This window comes from Dama dama, chromosome 3 (genome assembly GCF_033118175.1).
Source record: "Dama dama isolate Ldn47 chromosome 3, ASM3311817v1, whole genome shotgun sequence".
Classification (NCBI taxonomy): Eukaryota; Metazoa; Chordata; class Mammalia; order Artiodactyla; family Cervidae; genus Dama; species Dama dama.
In genome coordinates this window covers 54161603-54187245 of record NC_083683.1, presented here as the reverse complement: position 1 = coordinate 54187245, position 25643 = coordinate 54161603, and the positions used below count along the sequence as shown (strand labels likewise).

Sequence of the window (25643 nt, the reverse complement as noted above, 5' to 3'; positions counted from 1 at the left end):
TCAGCATTTCTCAGCCAAACACAAGTAAAATCTCAGCTTCTCTTTCCAAACACAATAAGGCAACAGTTCAGGATTCTCTATGTCTAATGATCCTAAGAGAATTAAGTTAAATTTATTTTCCAGATCAGCTGAGGAAATAGTTGTAATTTTCCCTTTCATCCCATAGTTCCCCATCTGATTCACTTGCTGAAACTTACTTTAGGATACAGAGCTAAAACACAAACGTATGGTTGAAATAACAAATTTATAAACACATACAAATAACCTATGGGGCTTCCCTGGTGGCTCAGCGGTAAAGAATCTGCCTGCCAACGCAGGAGACAATGGTTGGATCCCTGGGTTGGAAAGATACCTTGGAGGAGGAAATGGCTATCCACTTTAGTATTCTTACCTGGGAAATTCCATGGACAGAGGTACGTGAAGGGCTACAGTTCATGGGGTCACCAAACAGCTGGACACGACCTAGCAACTAAACATGGGAGAAGGAAATGGCAACCCACTCCAGTATTCTTGCCTAGAGAATCCTGTGTACAGAGGAGCCTAGCGGGCTGCTGTCCACAGGGTTGCACAGAGTCGGACACGACTGAAGCGACTTAGCAGCAGCAGCAACTAAACAACAACAAGAAGTGATCTACTAGCAGGCCTACATGACCACAGCAGATCTCTTTCTGATAAAAGTATAAGGAAGAATAGAAGTATATTAAGCCAAATAAGATAAAAAAAGAAATATGAGAAGACAAACTTCAATAATCTTACACAAGATTACACCAGTTAACATGTGAAAGAAAGAAAGAAAGAAAAGTGAAGGCGCTCAGTCGTGTCCGACTCTTTGCAGCCCCATGAACTGTAGCCTCCTAGGCTACTCCATCCATAGAATTTTCCAGCCAAGAGTACTGGAGTGGGTTGCCATTTCCTTCTCCAGGGGATCTTCCCAACCTAGGGATCGAACCCAGGTCTCCCACATTGCAGGTAGACACTTACCATCTGAGCCACCTGGGAAGCCCTAACATGTAACATGTAATAATAAATAGTTAACATGTAACATGTAATAGTTAGCTAACATGTAATAGTTAGTTAACATGTAATGTGTACTAATAAATGGAAGCTATGTACAGAAATTTTTGGTACTCAAGGCCATAAATAAGTAAAATTTATGAAGAAACATTGACACTAAGTTAATACAAGTCAACAGTGACTACAAATCAACTCAGTATTCAAAAATAATATTAACTTTTTATTAAAGAGCTTTCTTAACATAGATTTTACTAAGTTATCACATTAATATTTGAAGCTAAATGTAATCAAATTGAACATTTAGGACCTGTGTGTGTTCTTGTATGTTAATTATACTTCAATTAAAACCCCCCAAAAAAGGACAGAAATGGTATGGACCTAACAGAAGCAGAAGGTAGTAAGAAGAGGTGGCAAGAATACACAGAAGAATTATACAAAAAAGATCTTCTCAACCCAGGTAATCAAGACAGTGTGATCACTCACCTAGAGCCAGACATCCTGGAATGTGAAGTCAAGTGGGCCTTAGGAAGCATCACGATGAACAAAGCTAGTGGAGGTGATGGAATCCCAGTTGAACTATTTCAAATACTAAAGGATAATGCTGCGAAAGTGCTGCACTCAACATGTCAGCAAATTTGGAAAACTCAGCAGTGGCCACAGGACTGGAAAAGGTCTGTTTTCATTCCAATCCCAAAGAAAGGCAATGCCAGAGAATGCTCAAACTACCGCACAACTGCACTCATCTCACACGCTAGTAAAGTAATGCTCAAAATTCTCCAAGCCAGGCTTCAACAATACGTGAACCGTGAACTTCCAGATGTTCAAGCTCGTTTTAGAAAAGGCAGAGGGACCAGAGATCAAATTTCCAGTATCTGCTGGATCATCGAAAAAGCAAGAGAGTTCGAGAGAAACATCTATTTCTGCTTTATTGACTATGCCAAAGCCTTTGACTGTGTGGATCACAATAAACTGTGGAAAATTCTGAAAGAGATAGGAACACCACACCACCTGACCTGCCTCTTGAGAAATCTGTATGCAGGTCAGGAAGCAATAGTTAGAACTGGACATGGAACAACAGACTGGTTCCCAATAATAGAAGGAGTACTTCAAGGCTGTATACTGTCACCCTGCTTATTTAACTTATATGCAGAGTACATCATGAGAAACGCTGGATTGGATGAGGTACAAGCTGGAATCAAGATTACCAGGAGCAAGACTCAGTTTTTCCCATCACCAGTCCCTCCCAGCAAGAAACTTACACAAGCCTCTTAGCTTCATCCATAAGAGGACAGACAGAAGAAGCAAGAAGCAGCACAATCTCACAATTAAAACAAAAACCATATTACATAAAGTTAATCAGCACGAAAAAGCAGAAATTTATGTCCCAGATGAAAGGACAAGATAAAACCCAAGAAAAACAACTAAATGAAGTGGAGATAGGCAGTCTTCCAGAAAAAGAATTCAGAATAATGATAGTGAAGATGATTCAGGATCTTGGAAAAAGAATGGAAGCAAAGATTGAGAAGATGCAAGAAATGTTTATCAAAGACCTAGAAGAACTAAAGAACAAACAGAGATGAATAATACACTAGAATGAATCCATAGCAGAATAACTGAGGCAGAAGAACAGATAAATGACCTGGAGGACAGAATGTTGGAAATCACTGCTGCAGACAAGAATATAGAAAAAAGAACGAAAAGAAGTGAAGACAGACTAAGAGACCTCTGGGACAACATTAAATGCATGAACATTCAGATTACAGGGTTCCCAGAAGGAGAAGAAAGAGAGAAAGGATCTGAGAAAATATTTAAAGAGATAATAGCTGAAAATTTCCTGAACATGGAAAAGGAAATAGTCAACCAAGTCCAGGAAGCTAAACCCAAAGAGGAACACACTGAGACACATAGTAATCAAACTGACAAAAATTAAAGACAGAGATAAAGTATTAAAAGCAACAAGGGAAAAAGAACATACAAGGCAACTCCCATCAAGCTATCAGCTGATTTCTCAACAGAAACTCTACAAGCCAGAAGGGAATGGAATGATGTATTTAGAGTGATGAAAGGGAAGGACCTACAACCAAGAATACTCTATCCAGCATAACTCTCTTTCAGATTTGATGGGGAAATCAAAAGCTTTACAGACAAGCAAAGTTAAGAAGAATTCAGCACCACCAAACAAGCTTTACAACAAATGCTAAAGGAACCTCTCTAGGCAGGAAACACAAGAGAAGGAAAAGACCTACAGAATATAAACCCAAAACAATTAAGAAAGTGGTAATAATAGGATCATACATATTGATGATTACCTTAAAAGTAAATGAATAAAAGGTACCAACCAAAAGACATGGACTGGCTGGGTAGATGAAAACATGTGCATGGATGAACATTGACTTACCATATCACTCTGCTTGACCCCCTAAAGTGCATGTAATTATTTTACATTGTGGACTTCCCTGGTGGCTCAGAGGTTAAAGTGTCTGCATACAATGTGGGAGACCAGGGTTCGATCCCTGGTCAGGAAGATCTCCTGAAGAAAGAAATGGCAACCCACTCCAATACTCCTGCCTGGAAAACTCCATGGACGGAGGAGCCTAGTAGGCTACAGTCCATGCGGTTGCAAAGAGTCGGACACGACTGAGTGACTTCAATGTCAATTTTACATTGTAGAGGAAAATAATAGAATGAGAAAGACTAGAGATCACGTCAAGAAAATTAGAGATACCAAGGGAACATTTCATGCAAAGATGGGCTCAATAAAGGACAGAAATGGTATGGACCTAACAGAAGCAGAAGATAGTAAGAAGAGGTGGCAAGAATACACAGAAAAACTATTTAAAAAAAAAAAAAAAAAAAAGATCTTCATGACCCAGATAACCATGATGGTGTGATCACTCACCTAGAGCCAGACATCCTGGAATTCGAAGTCAACTGGGCTTTAGGAAGCATCACTATAAACAAACCTAGTGGAAGTGATGGAATTCCAGTTGAGCTCTTTAAAATCTAAAAGATGATGCTGTGAAAGTGCTGCACTCAATATACCAGCAAATTTGGAAAACTCAGCAGTGGCCACAGGACTGGAAAAGGTCAGTTTGCATTCCAATCCCAAAGAAAGGCAATGCCAAAGAATGTTCAAACACATTTTGAGCACAATTGCACTCATCTCCCACGCTAGCAAAGTAATGCTCAAAATTCTCCAAGCTACGCTTCAATAATACATGAACTGTGAACTTCCAGATGTTCAAGCTGGATTTAGAAAAGCCAGAAGAACCAGAGATGAAATTACCAACATCCGTTTGATCACTGAAAAAGCAAGAGAGTTCCAGGAAAATATGTACTTCCGCTTTATTGACTACGCCAAAGCCTTTGACTGTGTGAATAAGCACAAACTGTGGAAAATTCTTCAAGAGATGGGAATACCAGAGCACCTGACTTGCCTCCTGAGAAATCTGTATCCAGGTCAAGAAGCAACAGTTAGAACTGGACATGGAACAACAGACTGGTTCCAAACTAGAAAAGGAGAACGTCAAGGCTGTATATTGTCACCCTGCTTATTTAACTTATATACACAGTTCAGTTCAGTTCTGTCACTCAGTCATGTCCGACTCTTTGCGACCCCATGAATCACAACACTCCAGGCCTCCCTGTCTATCACCAACTCCCGGAGTTTACTGAAACTCATGCCCATCAAGTCAGTGATGCCATCCAACCATCTCATCCTCTGTCGTCCCCTTCTCCTCCTGCCCCCAATCCCTCCCAGCATCAGGGTCTTTTTCAGTGAGTCAACTCTTCACATGAGGTGGCCAAAGCACTGGAGTTTCAGCTTCAGCATCAGTCCTTTCAATGAACACCCAGGACTGATCTCCTTTAGGATGGACTGGTTGGATCTCCTTGCAGTCCAAGGGACTCTCAAGAGTCTTCTCCAACATCACAGTTCAAAAACATCAATTTTTCGGTGCTCAGCTTTCTTCAGAGTCCAACTCTCACATCCATACATGACCACTGGAAAAACCATAGCCTTGACTAGACGGACACACAGTACATTATGCAAAATGCCAGGCTGGATAAAGTACAAGCTGGAATCAAGACTGCTGGAAGAAATAATAATAACCTCAGATATGCAGATGACACCACCCTTATGGCAGAAAGCAAAGAACAACAAAAGAGCCTCTTGATGAAAGTGAAAGAGGAGAGTGAAAAGGTTGGCTTAAAGCTCAACATTCAGAAATCTAAGATCATGGCATCAGGTCCCATGACTTCCTGTCAATAGATGGGGAAACAATGGAAAAGAGTGAGAGACTTTATTTTCTTGGGCTCCAAAATGACTGCAGATGGTAACTGCAGTCATGAAATTAAAAGACACTTGCTCCTTGGAAGAAAAGCTATTACCAACCTAAACAGCCTAGTAAAAAGCAGAAACATTACTTTACTAACAAAGGTCCATCTAGTCAAAGCTATGGTTTTTCCAGTAGTCAGGTATTAAAGTGAAAGTTTGATTATAAAGAAAACTGAGAGCCGAAAAATTGATGCTTTTGAACTGTGATGTTGGAGAAGACTCTTGAGAGTCCCTTGGACTGCAAGGAGATCCAACCAGTCCATCCTAAAGGAGATCAGTCCTGGGTGTTCACTGGAAGGACTGATGCTGAAGCCGAAACTCCAGTACTTTGGCCACCTCATGCGAAGAGTTGACTCATTGGAAAAGACCCTGATGCTGGGAGGGGTTGGGGGCAGGAAGAGAAGGGGACAACAGAGGGTGAGATGGTTGGATGGCATCACCGACTCGATGGACATGGGTTTGAGTAGACTCTGGGAGTTGGTGATGGACAGGGAGGCCTGGCGTGTTGCAATTCATGGGGTCGCAAAGAGTCGGACACAACTGAGCAAATGAATGACTATATGACCCAAGGCAATCTGTAGATTCAATACAATCCTTATCAAACTACCAAAGCTATTTTTCACAGAGCTAGAACAAAAAATTTCACAATTTGTATGGAAACACAAAAGACCCTGAATAGTCGAAGCAATCTTGAGAAAGAATAATGGAGCTGGAGAAATCAATCTTCCTGACCAGACTATACTACAAACCTACAGTCATCAAGACAGTATGGTACTGGCACAAAAAACAGAAATACAAACCACTGGGGCAAGGTAAAAGCCCATAAATAAACCCACACATCTATGGGCACCTTTGGAGAAAAGACAGTCTCTTCAATAGAGGTGCTGGGAAAACTGGACAGGTACATATAAAAGAATGAAATTAGAACACTTCCTAACACCATAGGCAAAGATAAACTCAAAATGGATTAAAGACCAAATGTAAGACCAGAAACTATAAAACTCTTGGAGGAAAACATAGGCAGAGCACTCTGACATAAATCACAGCAAAATTCTTTATGACCCACCTTCTAAAGTAATGGAAATAAAAACAAAAATAAACAAATGGGACCTAACTAAACTTAAAAGCTTTTGTACAGTGAAGCAAACTATAAACAAGGTAAAGAGACAAAACTCAAAATAGGAGAAAACAATAGCAAATGAAACAACTGACAAAGGATTAATCTCCAAAATATACAAGCAGCTTATGCAGTTCAAAACCAGAAAAACAAACAACCCAATCTAACAGTAGACAGAAGACCTAAACAGATATTTCTCCAAAAGAGATACACAGATGGCTATTAAACACATGAAAAGATGCTCAACATCATTCATTATTATAGAAATGCAAATCAAAACTACAATGAGGTACCACCTCACACCAGTCAGAATAGCCATCATCAAAATACCTACAAATAGTAAATGCTGGAAAGAGTGTAAATAAAAAAGAACCCTCTTGCACTGTTGGTGGAAATGCAAACTGAGACAGCCTCTATGAAGAACAGTATGGAGATTCCTTAAAAAATTAGGAATAAAGCTACCATATGACCTAACAATCCCATTACTGGTCATATACTCTGAGGAAACCGTAACTGAAAAAGAGGCCATGTACCATCGCAGCAACATTTACAATAGGTAGGATATGGAAGCAACCTAGATGTCCACTGACAGATGAATGAAGCTGTGGTACATATACACAATGAAATATTACTCAGCCATAAAAAGGAATGCATTTGAGTCAGTTCTAATGAAGTATAGGAACCTAGAGCCTATTATACAGAGTGAAGTAAGTCAGAAAGAGAAAAACAAATATTGTATATCAACACATATATATGGAACCTGGAAAGATGGTACTGATGAACCTGTTTGCAGGGTGGCAATGGAGACACAGACATAGAGAAAAGACGTGTGGACACAGTGGGGCAAGGAGAGAGTGGGCCGAATTAAGAGAGCAGCACTGACACATATACATTACCATATGTAAAACAGAGAGTCAGTGGGAATTTGCTGTCTGAAGCAGAGAGCTCCAATCCAGTGCTCTGTGACAACCTAGAGGGGTGGGATAGGGTGGGAGGTAGAAGGAAGGTTCAAAAGGGAGGGGACATATGTATACCAATGGCTGATTCAAGCTGATGTATGGCAGAAACCAACACGATATTGTAAAGCAATTATCCTCCAATTAAAAATAAACCAAAAAATGTACAACTGACAAAACTATATACAATTTAAGCTGTACAATGTAATGTTTTGATATACATATATACTATGAAACGGTTACACAGTAACAGATTCTTGAGAGTCCCTTGGACTGCAAGGAGATCCAGCCAGTCCATCCTAAAGGAAATCAGTCCTGAATATTCACTGGAAGGACTGATGCTGAAGCTGAAACTCCAATACTTTGGCCACCTGATGCAAAGAACCGACTCATTTGAAAAGACTCTGATGCTGGGAAAGACTGAAGGCGGAAGGAGAAGGGGACGACAGAGGATGAGGTGGTTGGATGGCATCACTGACTTAATGGGCATGAGTTTGAGTAGGCTCTTGGAGCTGGTGATGAACAGGGAGGTCCAGCATGCTGCAGTCCATGGGGTTGCAAAGAGTCAGACAAAACTGAGACTGAACTGAACTGAACTGAACACAACGACTAATTCATTTGATTCCCCAGAATTTACTCATTCTGCATAACTGATACTTTGTACCATTTTACCAACATTTTCCCATTTCTTTCATCCTCAGCCCCTGGAAGCAACCATTCACCCTGCTGTTATGAGTTCAACTTTTTTTAGATTCCACATATATTCCACATCAGGTAGTATCTGTCTTTCCACAGCCCATACTTCCCACATGTCACAAGGCTGTGCTGTCTTTTCTACTCAGAACCATCTTTTAGAACTTCATGCAGCATGGTATTCTGGAGCCATTAAGATGTTCTGGAACATCTGCCTTCATCTGAAATGGCAGTTACAGAATGCTGCCTCATTCTAGTTGGTGTTTTTATTGTGCCCCATCTTGGCATCAGTTACCACTTCTCTGTATAACTGCTCTGGGCAACCTTAGTCATCTCAATCACAACTCCAAGCCCCAAGCTGCTTCTAATTTAATATCTACCATAACCAAAGAAGGACTGAAAATTGCCAAGAATAATAAGATCTTATCAAATCGGTGGTCATATTTTATACAAAAATTGTTTTATATCACCATTAACAACTGTGACACAAAAAAATTCCATAAAGCAGAATAGGGTTGTAAATCTTACAGCTGCACACAGCATTCCCAGAAGCTAATGGAGGAGTCATGGATGACGAAGAGGTGACTACAGTGCTCCCTAATCCCTCTGCAACAAAAGCAGCTCCGCTTTCACTTCACTCATTAGAGCTCCAAACAAAATTTTTCGAGATTTTTTAATGGCAAAACCACTAAAATAAGCTAATCAAAAACACTGTGACTGCATTTGTGGAAATAACTGAAATGTGGCTGAAAATTTAACAAGGTGGATAGCTCTTGAACATGGTAATGAAATGCCCAGAACAAAGCACTTGAATGTTATCCAAAGTGTTTGGGGATTACTTCGATATCATGCTTCTCTAATTTCTTTAACTGTTAGCATCTAGAACAAAGTTAAATAATAGTGATGAGAATTTCCTTGCCTTGTTTCTAATATTAATATCACTTAATTTCTAATATATCTCCCTGAGGCACTTTCCTGAGTATGATTTTGAGGTACATATTTTAATTATGTTATTACTAAAGACTGCTTCCAGGCATACATGTCTGACTTTATTAACTGTATTTCAAGATCTATTGAGATAATCACAGAGCTTTTCTTCTTTTATCCACTAATACACTGAATTATCTGGGAGTTCTCAGTTCACATACTACTGAATGCTGGATTGAAGGATTTTGAGCACAACCTTGGTAGCATGTGAAATGGGTGTAACTGTATGGCAGTGTCACGAATACTGACCTTTTCCAGTCCTGTGGCGACTGCTGAGTTTTGCAAATTTGCTGGCATATTGCGTGAAGCACTTTGACAGCATTATGTTTCAGGATTTTAAATAGCTCAGCTGGGATTCCATAACCTCCCCTAGTTTTGTTCACAATAATGCTTCCTAAGCCCCACTTAACTTTACATACCAGGATGTCCGGTTCTAGGTAAGTGACCACACCATCGTGGTTATCCGCATCATTAAAACCTTTCTTGTATAGTTCTTCTGTGTATTCTTACCACCTCTGCTGTCTGTCAGGTCCTTGTCATTTCTCTCTTTTATCATACCCATTCTTGCATGAAATGTCCCCTTGATATCTCCAATTTTCTTCAAGGGATCTCTAGTTTTTCCTATCCTATTGTTTTCCTCTATTTCTTTTCATTGTTCACTAAAGAAGGCTTTCTTATCGCTCTTTCTGTTCTCTGGAAATCTCCACTCAGTTGAGTATACCGTTCCCTTTCTCCCTTGCCTTTTGCTTCAACAGTTAGAATTGGACATGTAAAAACTGGTTCAAAACTGAGAAAGGAGTACAAAGCTATATATTTTCACCATTTATTTAACTTCTATGCAGAGTAACATCATGTGAAATGCCAGGCTGGATGAAACATAATCTGGAATCAAGATACCCAAGAGAAATAAGAACAACCTCAGATACGGAAATAACATCACCCTTATGGCAGAAAGTGAAGAAAAACTGAAGCCCTTACTGACGAAGGTGAACGAGCTGGCTTGAAAGTCAACACTAAAAAAATGAAGACCATGATATCCAGTCCCACCAGTTTATGACAAATAGAAGGGGTAAAAGTGGAAGCAGTGATAGATTTTATTTTCTTGGGCTCCAAAATCACTGTGGATGGTGACTGAGGCCACAAAATTAAAAGATGTTTGCTCCTTGGAAGGAAAGTAATCGAAAAATCTAGACAGTGTATTAAAAGGCAGAGACATCACTTTGCTGACAAAGGTCCCATATAATCAAAGTTATGATTTTTCCAGTAGTCATGTACAGATATGAGAGCTGGACCATTAAAATGGCTGAGCACCAAAGAATTGATGCTTTCAAACTGTGGTGCTGGAGAAGATTCTTGAGAATCCCTTGGACTTCAAGATCAAACAAGTCAATCCTAAAGAAAATCAGTCCTGAATATTTATTGGAAGGACTTATGCTGAAGTTTTTTTAAAAATAATAGAAAAGCCTCAATTCTTCCTTATTTTCTCAAGGTCAATTTAAATATATGTGAAATTATCTGTTCCATGAAGGCTTGAAAGAAACCACTTGTAAAACCATTTGGGCTTGGTAGGTTTAGGTTTTCAGTCTCTTCTCGGATCAGTTTTGAATACAGAATAATGTATATTTTCCTAGAAAATGGTATGTTTTCCCAATGCTTTCTAATTTATTTATTGTGCCAACCATTCTGTTTGTATTATTTACATCTATGCTTGTTTTCTTCTTCATAATCTAAATTTTAATTTTTGTACTTTATCCTTTTGTTTACCAAGAAAAAGTTAGCTAGTCTTATTTTTGTTTTAATCAAAGAACCAGTTCTTGGTTGTATTTATCTTAACTACCTGTTCTGTTTTCTCATTTATTACTTGCTATGTTTTGCTTTATTATTTTTTTCCAGCTTCCCTTAGGTTTGTGTTATTGCTCTTTTAATAAATTCTTTGACAGTTAACTTGTTTATTTTCATTTAGTAATGAAACTTTTAGAAATAATTTTACCTATGTCCTATATTTATATATTTAATTTTTAAAAATAAATTTATGTAGTTTATTTTTTTAAGCCATACCACGTGGTATGTGGGATCTTTGTTCCTTAACTAGAGATTGAACCTGTGCCCCCTGCATTGGGAGTAGAGTCTTAATCACTGAACTGCCAAGGAAGTCCTTGTATTTAATTTTTATTGTAATTATTTTCCAGAGAGACCACAATTGCTGGTTTGTGGTACCTTTAGACCTTTGATCTAAAATTTTTTAGGAGAATATTTTTACATTTTAAACTCAATTAGCTGAGGTTTTTGAGGTTGGTAAGATTTTGTGGTTGGTTTCTGGTTCTAACTTCTCTATTAACTTAAAATTTCATTGTAGAGCATGTAGTTAATACCTTTTCACCCCAACTTTTTCTAGTATTTATTTTTGACAATGTCCCATGGGGAATTAAAAATATGCTATTCTTTTTATAATAACAAAGCATATTATATGAGATTTATTAATTACATAATTCAGATCTCCATATCCCATTTTTATTTTCTCTGACGTGGCTAGAACTGAAAGATGTTTTAAAGTCTCCTGTTACTGTTAAGACTTCTTTCTCTTCCTTCTTGAATTTATAATTTTTACTTTAAACATTTCAATGCTTCACCTTCAAAAAATAAAGATTTGTGGTTCTCTTCAAATTAGTAACTATATGCTTGATTTTATATATGTGTGTGTGTATATATATAGAGAGATAGATAAGATAGGTATGTATGTATATACATACTACAATGTGCATCTTTTTCCACCTAATATTCATTCACTTTTAATTCACCTTTGTCTAGCAATATCATTCAACAGTTAATTTTTTGTTTTTATTTGCCTAGTACCTTGTTATGATTATACATTTACCTACAACTCCCTTAGAAATTTTCTTCTAAATGTTTCTAACATCAAGTATGTAGTTGGGTTTTGTGATTTATCAGAGTCTTGCTTAACAGCTGAGCTTATGTCATGGATTTCTGTTGTTTTAATAAGCACATATGACCTTTTTTCTAGTTTTGGGGTCTTTTTTCCTTTCATGCTCATTTTTACATTTCATCTTTCGCTACACAGTTATTCACATATTAAATATTTACTGAGCACCTATTATGTGCCAAGCACCATACTTAACATTAAGAACATAATGGTAGACTTTTGGATAGCAGCCATCCTGACTGGCGTGTAATGGTACCTCATTGTGGTTTTGATTTGCATTTCTCTGATAATGAGTGATGTTGAGCATCTTTTCATATGTTTGTTAGCCATCTGTTTGTCTTCTTTGGAAAAATGTCTGTTTAGTTCTTTGGCCCATTTTTTGATTGGGTCATTTATTTTTCTGGAATTGAGCTGCAGGAGTTGCTTGTATATTTTTGAGATTAATCCTTTGTCTGTTGCTTCGTTTGCTATTATTTTCTCCCAATATTGTAAAGTAATTAGCCTCCAACTAATAAAAAAAAAAAAAAAAGAACATAATGGTAAACAACAACAAAAAAAAGTCAGCACATATACATAATAATGGAGACAGGAATGGCAATCCACTCTAGTATTCTTGCCTGGAGGATCCCATGGACAGAGGAGACTGGCGGGCTACGGTTTCTGGGGTCACAAAGAGTCGGACACAACTGAGCAACTAACACTATACATAATTACAAACTGTGGTTTTGTTCTTCCCCACCCCATGCAAATATCAGAAGCAATTCTAACATGAGCAGGGGTAGATAAGGTTTTCAAGGAAGACTGCTCACAAGATCCAACACACTCAGACTTAAGTAACACGAAGAAGGTGCTTCAATGACATAGTGAAAGAAAGGTTATAATGGGCAGAAAGTCAACACTGAGTGTATAAATAAAGCAAAGAACCTGCTGGCCTATAGAAACGGAAGGAAAACCTGAAGAATATTGAGCAAGAGGGAAGAATTAAGTGAGATTAAAAGGTAAAAAGGCCACATCAGGTCTCCAAGTTAAAGAAAGAATCTCGGTTTTATTTTAGGTACAGTAAGTATCCTGAAATACTTTTAAATGTTAAACATAGAGAATGAAACATGACACATGCAGAACTGAAGAAGAAATGGTGCAGTATTAGAGTGGTCCTGACAAGCAACGGTGCTGGTTTGGAGTAGTTGGCAAATGGTGAAGCTGGATCCAAAAATTTAAATCAAGGTAGTACTATCGCTCATCCCTGTCCCCTTCTCCCAATTCGGGAGTTCTGTGGTCTACTTTTAGTTCTATTCAACATTGCTTTTACATATAGCATAATTTGGTAGTTTATTTAAAAGACATGCTACATAAACTCATTCATTTAGCAAATACTTAATCAAATGTGTATTACTGCCAGGAAACATTCTAGGCACGGGAATATAGCAAGGAAGAAAAAATCCCTAACCTTGCATAGATTACATGTTGTGAAATTAGACAGTTTTATTTAATTATTAATTATTTATTAAGTTTTAAGCCTTCCTTATGTATCTGATTATGCCCTACCATAATATTCTAAATCACCAACATTAAAGCATTTTTTGATGTAATACAATCATTCATTCACTCAACAGATATTAGTCCTCAGTGAAATACAGGAGTAAGCCCTGAAGGCATCTAGATGTGAAACATTCCAAGAAAGGCAATACCAACTGCAAAGGCCCTGAAGCAGAAGGCTGGCATGTTCAAAGAACACTAGGGTGACCAACATTTCTGAACTGCAATGAAAAAGAGAGAAAATGGTAAAACTAGTTTAAAGAGGTGGCCAAGGACCAGATCATACAAAGCCTTCCTCTCATACAGTTAGAAATAACTTGGGATTTTATTCTAAGTAGGATGGGAAATGAACTAGGATGTGAAGGTTCTAAATAAGGGAATAACATGATCTTACTAAAGTTAAAACAAAAATTACTTGGTTTCCCTTGTTGGAATGGTCAAAATCCAGAACACTGAAAACAGCAAACACTGAAGAGATGTGAAGCAACAGAATTCTCATTCATTGTTGGTGAGACTGAAAAATGGTAGTCACTTTAAAAGATAAATTTTAAAAGATACTAGAATTCTCAGATTATACATACTAATACCACCTGGAAATAGTCCATGGACTCAGCACAAAGAAAATTATACTAGATTTTAGAGATCCAAAATTTCCTACAGATGAAAATATTTCTCAAGTCAGAATTCTTTGGCACAAAACAATCTGACACAAGACTTCATATAAAGTTCTCAGGTAAATTGCTTTAAACTTTATTAGTCAATGGAAGATACCCTAGATGGCTTAAGAACATCGGGTTGAGGTGCTAGGTCATTTGAGAGTGAAATGTCAAAGTGCATCAGTTATTCATTCCAACATCCAGGGGTCTGTTAAACACAGGGCATTATACTAAGTTTCAGAGATGGTGAACAAGCCACAATCACTGACCATTATAGAATTTACTCCCTGGCAGTTTTTAAAAGAATAGGAAGTAGGATCACAATCAATATTTCATTGCCTGTTTCTCTTGCCCCAACTGAAGACACTTCCCCCTTCTCCTATCTGCATATGGAGGGGAAAGGACAGGGATAGAGAAATAGGGAAGAAGAAGAGATCTGGCTATAACATACTGAATTAAAATTATTTTTTTTATCTCTTTCCTTGTACAACTCTGAACTCCTTAAAGAGAGAGGATGAAAGTGTTAGCCCCTCAGTCATGTCTGACTCTTTTGTTCACTCCATGGACTGTAGCTTTCCAAGCTCCTCTGTCCATGGGATTTTCCAGGCAAGAATACTGGAGTAGGTTGCCATTTCCTCCTCCAGAGGATCTTCCCAACCCAGGGATCAAACCTGCGTCTCCTGCATTGCAGGCAGGTTCTTTACCCGCTGAGCCATCAGGGAAGAAATCACCCTATCCCCAGCACCCTAATCCAGGGTCTGGCACATATCTGCTGCTCACTATCTCAGAACTAGACTAAATTAGAGCCATTGTGCTAGGGCCACTGCTTTTTTCTTTTTCTATATAACCAATGTCAAGAAAAATAAAGATTAAAATAAAGGCCAATCTTTTCAATGTTTCCTTTTACAGAATAAGCACGTATCTACAGTAAGTGCAAGTATTTAAAAGCTATATAGTAATGTACATAATCTTGAAGGAAAAGTTCCCTATGCTAGCTTCCTTTTACCACCATCACTGATCTCCCTCACCTCCCAATCCCATTCAATGGTAACAACTACCATGAATTTGGTGTAAATGAGACTTATCCTTCCATTTATGTAAGGGATTAACTTTTCCTTACAACTAGGAGGCCTCTCCATATTTTTAAACATCAAAAGGCAGCATGGCATAGTGGACTCTGGGACCAGGCAACTTTGAATCCCAGCTCTGCTATTTACTACCCATGCACGTAGGCAGGGTTATTTACTCCTCTATGCTTCAGTATTTCATCTAAAAAGTGGAGACAATGACAGTACCTACTTCTAAGTTCTCATGAGGACTAAAATATTTAATGTTTATAAAATGCTTAAAACAATCCTGGTTATAGACAGTACCACTTATTTATTGTATTTAAAAAAAAATCACTGGACTTCTCTGGTGGCGCAGAAGTGAAGAAGCAGCCTACCAGTGCAGAGGACATGGATTTGATCCCTGGTCTGGGAAGATTCCACATGTCACGGGGCAACGAAGCCCACGAGCCACAATTACTGAGCCCCCGCTCTAGAGCCTGTGCTCTGCAACAAGAGAAGCCACCAAACGAGAAGCCCAAACTCCACAACAAAGAGGAGCCCCAACTCTCGATAACTAGAGAAAGCCTGTGCCCAGCAATGAAGACCCAGCATAGCCATAAATAAGTAAATTATTAAACCACTGATAATAACCTAATCGTGAAAAGTGAAAGTGTAGTGGCTCAGTCATGTCCAACTCTTTGCGACCCCATGGACTGTAGCCCAACAGGCTTCTCTGTCCATGAGATTTTCCATGCAAGCCTGCTACAGTTGGTCACCATTTCATTCTCCAGGGGATCTTCCAAACCCAAGGATCGAACTGCAGGCAGACTCTTTACCATCTGAGCCACCAAGGAAGTCTGTAACCTAATCATAGATTCAGGGACTTAATTAAATAACTATTTTATATCTGTATATCCATGACTCTTATTGCAGCCATTTAGACTGTTTCCCAAATGAACATCCCTGCACAAATCACCCTGGGCAAATGTGCAAGCTTCTCTAGACAATATCTTAAATAGAAATTGTTGGATAACTGTGTATGCACATTTCTAATTGTGTAACACTTATTTTAATGTGTGTAACACTTACCTGATCCTGAGCCTTGCAACTTAATGGGTAAACACTGATGACTTGTATGTTTTTAACTGCATCTACCCTAAAAATGGGAGATCCCAGGTGGCTCAGACAATAAAGAATTCACCTGCAATGCAAGAGACCCAGGTTCAATCCCTGGGTTGAGAAGATCCCCTGGAGGAGGGTATGGCTACCAACTCCGGTATTCTTGCCTGGAGAGTTCCACAGACAGAAGACCCTAGCGGGCTACAATCTATGGGGTCACAGAGTCAAACATGACTGAGCAACTAACACTTTCAAATAAAATCCCTACAAACAGACTAATCATCTTCTCAGTACAATTTCCAGTCTTTGCTGTGAACTGCCATACTATCCATTGTTCATTTTATTTGTATTACCTATCTTACCTCTTTTGATCTTTACATATTCTGGACACAAAACCACTGGATAGTACAGACACTATATATATCTCCCAGTTGTGACATTATGTTTTATTTGGGTTTATGGGGTCTTACATTAAACCTAAGGTTGTTTTTTCTTTTTTTTTGAGGTAGTCAAATCCTTGATGGTTTTTCATCCCTGATGGTTTCTTCTTTTTTTCTTGACTTGTTAAAAAAGGCCTCACATATTCTGAAGATACATATTTGTCTATACTTTCCTTTTTTAAAAAAACAGGTTTCACGTTTAGTATTTAATTCAGTTGGAATTTATTTCTGCATATGGCCTGAAGTAGAAATCTAATTTTCCCCTATACAGAAAAACTAATTCAACAGTTCACATTTCCTTTCCCTGATGGCAGAAAATGCCATCTCGAGCACCAACCAACTTCTCAAATATATATGGATCCATTTCTTAACTCTATTCTGTTATATGAATCTGTTTTTTTGTATATTAAGACTATACTGCTTTAAATAAAAGTACTGTGTACAACCTGATTTTTAAGTATGTAAACCCCTGTGTGATCCAACTCAGATTAGGATATTAACTTTTTTCAATGCTTCAGAATCTCCCTCATACACCTTCTCAGTTAGTACCATGCTTCCAGGAGAACTGCTATTCTGATCTCAGTCATCATAGATTAGTTCTGTTTTTGAGCTTCCTAAAAATGAACTCACACTATATGAACTCTTTTGTGTCCCACTTCTTTTGCTCAACACTAAGTCTGGAAGATTCATGTTGTGTGTGCCGATGATTCATGACCCCACGGACTTCTCCTCTGTCCATGGGATTTCTCAGGCAAGAATACTGGAGTGGGTTGCCATGTCCTCCTCCAGGGGATCTTCCCAATCCAGAGATCAAACCCAGGTCTCCCACACTGCAGGTGAATTCTTTACTGTCTGGGCCACCAGGAAAGCCACACACATGTTGTGTGTAGCAGTTTACTATTTTTCATTACTGTGTAGGATTCTACTCTAAATACCAAAATTTAAGATTAATCTAGATATCCAATAGTCAACTCCCTCCTCCTCCTTTTTCTTCTTTCACAACTGTCTTGGTTCTTTACTTCTGTATATGAAGATCATTTTCCTCCAAAAAATAAAACAAATTCTATTAGGTTTTTGCCTGAAACTACATGTAAGTCATAGAGAAGTTAATTTTTTAGCAATATTTATACTTCCCACTACTAATTATATCTTGTCTTTTACTCATGTCTAATTTTATGTCCTTCAATAAAACTTTGGGTACTTCATAGAATTTGCTGTAAAAGAGGTATTTTTATTTCCTAATTGACTACTGCCAATTTGAATGTTGATCTTGTATCCAGCAACACTGAATTCTCTTATGAATATATTTAGTCTGTTGATGGTTTTTTGAGGGATTTTTTGACCAAGCCACATGACTTAAGGGATCTGAGTTCTCTGATCAGGGATGGAACCCAGGCTCATAGCAATGAAAGTGCTGAATCTTAACCACTGCACTGCCAGGGCATTCCCTATTCTGTTTATTTTTTTATTTGTTTTGGCCACATCACACAGCACGTGGGGTCCTAGTTTACTGAGCAGGGATTGAACCTGTGCGCCCTGCATTGGGAATGTCGAGTCTTCACCACTGAGCCACAGGGAAGGCCCATAGTCTGTTGATTTTTTGTTTTTAATTTCCTACGGATACATTCATCTCATTTTTCTTCCTTTCCAACCCTTTTGTACTTTATTTCCTTTTTTTTTTAATCTTACTAATAGAGATATATTTGTCCTGTTCTTGATATTAATGGGAATGTTTCTAAGATTTAGACAGTTAAGTTTTAAAAAAGAGCCTTTATTGGAAGAAATATGTTTATTTCTCGTCATGGTTTAAAGGTTACTAAAAAAAAAAAAAACTAATGAGTATTGAGTTCTATCATAATTTTACCAAATCTTTCAAGATCTTTTCCCCTAAATCTTACCTTAATAATTTTCATATATTGGGCTATGCTTACACTCTTACCCTAATTAAAAATTTTGTCTCTGTTCGTAATTGAGATTGAATGTACCATTATTTTCCCTTGCATATTCTTTTCAGTTTAGGTTTCCAGGGTAAGTTTCTCTGATAAACAACAGAACAGCTCTCCCACTTTTTCTATTATCTAGGTCAGTTTGTATAAAACTGGGATTACCTGTTCCCCAAAAGTATGTCTGAAATTATGATAACAAAATCACAATTAAAACTATTCTTTCTGGTACTGCTTCACACCCATTAGGAATGCTTTAATTAAAAAAAATATATAATGAAAATGCTGATGAGGGTGTAGAAAAACTAGAACCTTCATACCCTGCTGGTTGGAAAGTAAAATGGTACAGCTGCTCTGAAAAATAGTCTGACAGTTTCTTAAAAGTTTCAATGGTTACCACAGTTCAGTTCAGTTCAGTTGAGTTGCTCAGTCATGTCTGACTCTTTGCGACCCCATGTACTGCAGCATGCCAGGCCTCCCTGTCCATCATCAACTCCCAGAGTTTACTCAAACTCATGTCCATTGAATCAGTGATGCCATCCAACCATCTCATCCTCTGTCACCCCCTTATCCTCCCGCCTTCAATCTTTCCCAGCATCAGGGTCTTTAAAATGAGTCAGTTCTTTGCATCAGGTGGCCAAAGTATTGGAGTTTCAGCTTCAACATCAGTCCTTCCAACGAATATTCAGGACTGATTTCCTTTAGGATGGACTGGTTGGATCTCCTTGCAGTCCAAGGGACTCTCAAGAGTCTTCACCAACACCACACTTCAAAAGCATCAATTCTTCGGCACTCAGCTTTCTTTACAGTCCAACTCTCACATCCATACATGACCACTGGGAAAACCATAGCTTTGACTAGATGGACCTTTGTTGGCAAAGTAATGTCTCCGCTTTTTAATATGCTCTCTAGGTTGGTCATAACTTTTCTTCCAAGGAGTACGCGTCTTTTAATTTCATGGCTGCAGTCACCATCTGCAGTGATTTTGGAGCCCAAAAAAATAAAGTCTCTCACTGTTTCCCCATCTATTTGCCATGAAGTGATGGGACCAGATGCCATGATCTTAGTTTTCTGAACGTTGAGTTTTAAGTCAATTTTTTCAAGCTCCTCATTCACTTGCATCAAGAGGCTCTTTAGTTCCTCTTCACTTTCTGCCATAAGGGTGGTGTCATCTGCATATCTGACGTTACTGATATTTCTCCCAGCAATCCTGATTCCAGCTTGTGCTTCCTCCAGTCCAGCGTTTCTCATGATGCACTCTGCATATAAGTTAAATAAGCAGGGTGACAATATACAGCTTTGATGTACTCCTTTTCCTATTTGTTGTTGTTCCATGGTTACCACAGGACCCAACAATTCTACTCCTAGGTATATATCCAAGAGAAATGAAAACATATAACTATGTTTACACAAAATCTTATACACAAATGCCAGTATAAGGACTATTCATAATGGGAAAAAATCCAAATATCCATCAACTGATGTGGTATATCTACACAATGAAATATTATATGGCCATAAAAAGGAATGAGGTATATAATACATGTTTCAACATGGCTGGACCTTAAAAATATCATGCTAAATGAAAGAAGCAAGCCACAAAAGGCCATTTACTGAATGATTCTATTTATGTGAAAGATCTGGAACAGGCAAACCTATAGAAACAGAGAGTAGATTAGTGATTGTCTAAGGCTGGAGGGTTTCAGAGAATTGGAACTGACTGCTAATAGGTACACAGTTTCTTTCTGAGGTGATGAAAATATTCTAAAAATTAACTGTGCTAATGATTCAACAATTATGTAACAATATTAAAAACCATTAAATTGTACATTTTAAGTGGGTAGGTGGTATGGTTTATGAACTATACCACAATTAAGCTGATATTTTTAAAAACTTCTTGGGGAAATTTATTACAGCTTCAATTTTTTAATGGTTTTTAGTTTCTATGACTATCTTTTTCTTGTACAGTCAATTTCTAAATGATATTTTGCCTAGAAAACAGACAATTTCATCAGGTTTTTAAAATTTATACACATATAAATTAATAGTGATTTCTTGTAATTTTTTAAATTACTATTATTATTTGTAATTATATCCCATTTTATAATTTTATTGCATAATGTGCTTCTTGGTATTTCTAGTACTTAATCAGCTGAAGAGAAATAGCTATGATTTGAAAGATGATTGCTATCATTTCTATTGTTGATTATTTCTATTTCATCTAATTCCATTTTTATTTTCTCTTTTCTCCTGTCTTTGGTTTTACTTTCTCCATTTTTTGTTTCTTGAGTTGTATATATGGCTCACTTACTTTTATTCAATCTAACACAGCCATTTAAGGTTATAAATTTACCCCTAAGTACCACTTTTCTTAAATCCTTCAAATTTGGATACAACATTTTTATGATTCCACTCTAGTTATTTCTTAATTTCCACTATTTTTTTTTTAATATTTGAAAATCCTTAGTTATTTTTCTTTAATATTGTTTCTCTACCACTCTCCATATTCTCTCTTCTGGACATTACATTGAAGCTTTTCAATCTAGCCCTAAGTGTCTTAGTTTTTCTTTTCTATTTTTCATTCTTTATTTCCCTGGGCTCTGGTCCTGGATGAGTTATTGGTTTTATCTTGGAATTAACAACGTATCTCTTTATCTATGTCTAATCTTCTGTTTTGCCCATGATTATTTTATAACTAGATATTTTCATTTTCAAGATTTCAATTGGTTAATTTATATATCTACATGTATTTACTGTTTCTTGATTGCTTTTATGCAATTATAATGGAATGTGCTCTGAATAATAAAAAAGGGAACAGATATATTTTAATCTAATATACTTTTAGGTGAAATGTTCTTTGAAAAGTTCTCCACTATAAAATTCTGTTTTAATGTAAAAAAAAAAAAAATTACTTCTTAAAAGCTCTCCTGACTGCTATTCTACCAAATGTTATCCCACTGTGCCTACCTGCATCAAGGCATGGAAAGAATAAGTTCTATTATTGTCATTTTAGAATTAGAGAAACTGAAGCACAATAAAGTTCTTTTTAAAATACTCCCCCCCACACACTTTTCTTTGAAAAATATCAGAGCCACAGGAAAGCTTAAAGTACAATGTATACCACAATACCCTTCGCCTAGATCCAAAACTGTTAAAACTTGCCAGATTTGCTTTCTCTCTCCCTTTATCTCTCTTTACATACACATAACATATACCACATTCAGATACCTACACGTGATTTTTCTGAACTCATCATGACATTTCACTTCTAAGTATTTCAGCACCCACCTCTAAAGAATAAGGCCATTCTCAATATAACCACCATACCACAATCACACTGAAAAACCAGGAGACTGAACAGTTGGCAGATTCAAATCAAACACTGATGTCAAATGACTAAACATTCTTCAGTTTGGCTCATCTAACTGGACCTGAAGTGGTTCTCTGGTGATTATTTAAAAGTGACACTTGGGACTTCACTGGAGGCCCAGTGAAGACTCCACACTTTCAATGCATGGGGCACAGGTTTGATCCCTTGTCAGGGAAGTAAGATCCCACACGGTACATGGGACAGCCACAAAAAAAATAAAAGTGACACCCAATCTGTCATAGAGGATTTCCTTCCTTCAATGGCCTTGAAATCAGATTTTATTTACTGTTTTCAGACAGGTATCTTAAATCCAAGCATTTCTGAAAAAAAATCAATCAATTATCTCCTAAGATATTCAGGCCTCAAAAATCAAGTACACTAAGTTTCCAGATTGTTTTCCAATAATACAAGTCTTAAAGTGAATACAATCTAATTAACACTCTCAAAACTATACCATCTTTTCTCAAGTGCAACAGAAGTTTACAATGTATTTCAGCTTTGAAGGAAAGTTGTTCTTAAGAAAAACCAAACAGTACAAACAGGACTGATTAGCCAAATGAACCTACTTTACAAATGAAAAAACTGGTAAGTATATATGTCATTCTACATGAAAACTAACTTTTCAATGGGTATAATTTAATCTCAGTCACTAACTTTAAGAAGTAAGGTTACAGACAAAAAAAGCCTATTAAAAAAAAAAGTCTCTTAGTTGTGTCCAACTCTTTGCGACCCAATGGACTCTACAGTCCATGGAATTCTCTAGGCCAAAACACTGGAGTGGGTAGCCTTTTCCTTCTCCAGGGGATCTTCCCAATCCAGGTGTATTCTTTATCAGCTGAGCCACAAGGGAAGCCCAATAAAAGCCTATACTTGCTGTCAAAGACCATACAAGTCACAGTAAGAGTTTTATATCAGAAGAAATATCTACTGGTATAACCTGATACTAATATTTGAAGCTAAACTGTGTCATACAGATAAGAATTATACGTACAATCACAAAAATATTTAAGATAAATCTATGGTCAAATAACAGTTAATAAGAGAAGTCAGTAGGTGCCACTAGTCACTATTCTAATTAATTCAAGCCTCACAGCAATCTCATTTTTTCACTGAAGAAACAGATGAACAGAGATGTCAGCATAAAAGGATATACGTAAGGGGTAGGACTTAACTTCAACTTTAAAATATAGAGAAGCAGAATGGATCTTTCCAAGGTCATTTCAAGAAAACGGAGAAGTACAAGCTAAAGCATAGATACCAAGGTAACACCAAAACAAAAGTTTCAAATTGAAGAAATCAAGGCTGGATAAACAGGATAGGATTGGATTATGAGAGGCCCTAAGTACTGAGCTATGGATGAAATTTTATAAAACAGCAAGAGCGTGGCATCACTATGGCTCTTTATGTGATGTAAGTGGCCTTTTAGAAATAGTAACCGGTAACAATACAGAATGAGTAAGAGAGAAATGGGAAGCAAGGAACTCTATACAATTCTAACATTTATACAAATAAATAGGGTTAGTAACTGAGGCAGAGCTCACACTGAACCAACTGTGCTGCCCTTCACATTAATAAGGCTATCCATTATAAACAATGAAGTAGTAAATATAATTGCAACATACCTTAAATTATTTCCAAACATACATTCAATGAAATTTAAGGTACACTGAAAATTATATCAGTAAGAAGTGTTAGTCAGTTAATGTAAAACTATTCTTGCTGGTTCAGTAGAATGCCAAAAGAATTTGGCTAAATTAGACACAAGCAGAAATTTTACAGTATGAGTATCTACTTCAATAAAAGCAATATCACAAATAAAAGAACTAAAGTAATTCAACACACAGCTCCTCATATTGCTTTAGAACTATTACACTATTTACCCAAAGGTAGTAAACACATAATTTTTATAAACAGCTATTATGTAAATGATGTACTTTAATGTCACATTTATTCATATATCCATTAAGAACTAGGCATTTATCATCTATACAATAAATACTATAATCCACATCAAACTTACAAAAAGAAACTATCCCAAACCACTTCCTCTCTTTGCAATTAAATGAACCCCTAACCAGAAGAAATGGGCGAAAAAAAATCTCAATTCTGTGAAAACTAGATTACTTACCAGTAACTTGAGTTATCCTATTGGGTCTTTTCCCTCACAGATCCACCTCTCTTGCCCTTCTGTCCAGCATGGGAATCTTCCCGACGGGCATCCACTGGAACTGAGGGGGCATGCAGTACAGACGCATATGTAAGAAAGTTGAGGGAAGGGGATTTGGGAGATGCTAGAGACATGCTTCAGTGTGCTTGCTTACCTTCCTGAAATTGGAAATTTCAACAGTCCCATGGTCCACGAGGCATTCACAATAACTTCAAAGAATGTGGATCTGTGGAGATTACCCAATAGGAGAACTCCAGTTACTGGTAAGTGATCCAGCTTTTTCTTCTCTATCAGAATAAGAAAATTATTTAAATTTATTTGAGATTAATACATAAACAACTACAGGGGAAAGGGCTGCAAATTAATTAGCTAACTATACATGAATGCACCAAAGTAAATAGAGAAACAATGTACTAACTATAAAGTCAACAGAAACTTCTGGCACTATTAGAAACACAAGAAAAAGAAAATGATTTGAATAGTTTCATTTTAAAATTTCTACTGTAACAACAGCAACATTTTAATTTATAAAAATATCAGCTATCAGACTATTCTGTCTCATTAAAGTACTACCATCATTTTTTAATATCCGTAAAGGATAATTAATTGATCAAAATCTACTGTTTCTTAACTAGCCACTGTCATTAATATAGGCTGAGTAGAGGCCACTACAGTGGATTAACAATCTATAACACTTCAGATAAACAGCATCAATGCAATTCCCATTCATCACTCAATAAGTCTTTAAAATAACCATTTGTCACCTATAACAAACCAACCACATACATATATGTAAGTATGCCACTGTGCTACGCTCAGTCATGTCTGACTCTTTGTGACCCCATGGACTGTAGCCCTCTGTTCATGGGGATTCTCCAGGCAAGAATACTGAGGTGGGTTGCCATTTCTTTCTCCAGGGGATCTTCCTGACCCAGGGATCAAACCCGCATCTCCTGTATTGGCAGGCGGATTCTTTACCACTTCACCACCTATGAAGCCCTTACGAATGCCAAGCCACTGATAAATAATAATGCTGATTTTAACGTAAACACTTGTACAAAGTAGTACAGTAATATTTTCAATTAACTGTTATACTTTTTAAATTGGACCTGTCATTAAAAAAATAAATAAGCTATTTCTAACAAAAGAAAGGTATCCTCAATAGAACTTTATCTTCAGGTACACATGAAGATTGCCTTTACCTTTAACTCAATACATATTCGAAGAAGGCAATGGCACCCCACTCCAGTACTCTTGCCTGGAAAATCCCAAGGACGGAGGAGCTTGGTGGGCTGCAGTCCAGGGGTCGCTAAGAGTTC

At 37.3% G+C, this 25643-nt stretch overlaps 1 protein-coding gene across 4 annotated transcripts in view; it reads right to left on the bottom strand.

Moving 5' to 3' along the window:
• YAF2 (YY1 associated factor 2) overlaps nt 1–25643 on the bottom strand; it is an 80889-nt gene that overhangs the window by 31677 nt on the left and 23569 nt on the right. The window contains exon 3 of one of the 4 annotated variants that reach the window (XM_061129777.1): nt 24479–24550. The exons of the other annotated variants lie outside the window; for them this stretch is intronic. Within the exon in view, the coding sequence (XP_060985760.1) occupies nt 24479–24550 (72 nt within the window). The remainder of the gene's footprint in view (nt 1–24478; nt 24551–25643) is intronic. 4 annotated transcript variants of the gene reach the window in all.